Source organism: Helobdella robusta (genome assembly GCF_000326865.2).
Source record: "Helobdella robusta unplaced genomic scaffold HELROscaffold_22, whole genome shotgun sequence".
Taxonomy (NCBI): domain Eukaryota; kingdom Metazoa; phylum Annelida; class Clitellata; order Rhynchobdellida; family Glossiphoniidae; genus Helobdella; species Helobdella robusta.
The window spans coordinates 1,300,914-1,303,043 of NW_008704170.1; the positions used below are offsets into that span (position 1 = coordinate 1,300,914).

A 2,130-nucleotide genomic window follows, 5' to 3' on the forward strand; every position below is an offset into this window, starting at 1 on the left:
CGTCATCGTCAATTCCGTAACGAGAAGACGCAAAATGCCCGCCGAATGCTTTTCCGTGAGATTTTCGATCTTCTTCCGTTTCTGCGTTGTACTTAGTGTCTTCGGTCGTTTCAGGGTGTTGTTTTTGTTGGAATGAATCTGTACTGTTGTTGTCGATGATGATGTTGCTGTTGTTCATGCATTTACTGCTGTTGTTGTTAAGATCGGTGTTGTTGTTGTTGCTGTTGCTGCATGAAATGTTTACATTCTGCACGCTGACGTCAGCAAACTGTTCGGCGTTTTCTTTATAATCTGTGTCGAACTCAGCTAGCAGTAGCTGCTGCTGCTGCTGGTAGCTGCTGTAGTCGGTAGATGTCAGAGATGTGACGGTCGTCGAAGTGGTTGTGTCATAATATGGAGATTTTTGTTGGAATGTTGTTGATGGTGTTGCTGAAGACGAAGTTGCGATGTTTAGTCTGCTGTTATTGTTGTTAATGTTGTTGTTGTTGTTAGCGTGATGTTGTTGGTGGTGATGGCAACTATCAATTGATATGCCATCATGAATGTTGAAGTCATCTTCAGCGTTTTGCTTGTTGATGTTTTTGTTGTTGTTGTTGGCGTGTCTCTGGTTGTTTATGCTGGAGCTATTTTTACTAGTAATGTTGTTGTTGTTGTTGACGTAATTTTTGTTTCTTATCATTTCGGCGTCTTCATACTTCCTACTTTTATAATAGCTCACGTTCATCGGTCCAACGCCTGATAAATTAATGTTGCTGTTGTGGTTGTTACTGTTGATGACATTGTTGTTGCTGCTATTGATGTTGTTGTTGTTATTGATGTTGTTGAAGATGTTAATGTTGTTATTTATGGCGTTGTTGTTACTTTTGTTTATTTTTTCAAGATGCAAAAATTCATTACTGTTGTTGTTGATGTTAATGTTGTTGTTGTTGTTGTTGGTTGTGTAGTTGTTTTTGCTCGTTGGACAAACACTAATGAGTTCTGCATTGTTTAGTTTATTATTATTATTATTATTGACAATCAAAAAATTATTGTTATCATTGTTGTTGTCTATGTTCAAACTGTAGGGATTTTGGCTTCGCTGTGACTTGAAATTAATCCTACTGTCCTGGCCCCACACGTTGTTAACATTGATATTTTTACATTTATTGTTATTGTTATTATTATTGATGTTGTTATTGTTATTGTTGTTGTTAGTATTATTATTAATGTCGCTATCATCAGTGTCGTTGTTAAAGTCGTTGTTGTTGTTGATGATGTTGCTGTTGTTTTGGCAGATGGCATCGTTAACATTACCAATTGCGTTTTCATTATTATTATTACTATTATTATTATTGTTGCTGTTGTTTTTATTATTGTTGTTATTATTATTATTGATACCTATGTTATTATTATTATTATTATTATTATTATTATTATTATCGTTATTGTTATTGTTGTTATTATGGATGTTACTAATAACATTCGGCGTTCCATCGTAGCCCATCATTTCGCCACTGGCAGCATTTCGCTCGAAGCCAACAAACGACGATGAAGACGATGGCGATTGAAACGCAATGCCGCCTCCAACGCCGCTTCCAGCGCTTCCGCTGCTGAAATCGTTTCGTGGTTCCTGGTAAAAATCGTAGCGTGGATGGTATTGGTAGATGTCGTTTGGCGTAGGAATGTTCGGTAGTGATAAATTTTTTAGTTGTGGTAACATGTGGCTACTGCTGCTACTACTGCCGCTGCTGCTGTTGTTGTGGTTGAACTGTTGTTTTTGCACGGATCTAGTTTTAGATACGTTCCTGTCTACTTTCTTGCAGCGCGTTTGATGCTGGGTGTGACTAGATAGCAGCATGTTGCTGTTGTTGTTGTTGTTGTTGTTGTTGTTGTTGTGTGGGGTATCGGTTAGTATGTTGTCGTTTGAAATGACGGCGTTGTTTATGCCTAAACTTTCTGGCTCTTTGTGAACCGATAGTGACTCGTTTATTGGAACTTCTGGAAATAATGTTGCCGGTCGATAATTTGGATAAAATGATGGCGAGTGGAAAGAGTTTTGAGACTGCTGAGGCAGATGGTTAGGGTAGATCTTTTGTTGTTGTGGTGAGAAGTTGAAGAAGGTGTTGGCGTGGCNTGGGGTTGGAAGGTAGT

General features: G+C 38.2%; 1 protein-coding gene across 1 annotated transcript in view; it reads right to left on the minus strand.

Annotated features, from left to right (window-relative positions):
* Positions 1-679, minus strand: part of HELRODRAFT_78362 (hypothetical protein) — a gene marked incomplete at both ends in the record, with an annotated part of 7,032 nt that extends 6,353 nt beyond the window's left edge. Inside the window, one exon of the mRNA XM_009018635.1 lies at positions 1-679. This exon is cut by the window's left edge and continues 141 nt beyond it. Coding sequence (XP_009016883.1) covers positions 1-679 — 679 coding nt within the window.
* Positions 680-2,130: the final 1,451 nt, after the last annotated feature.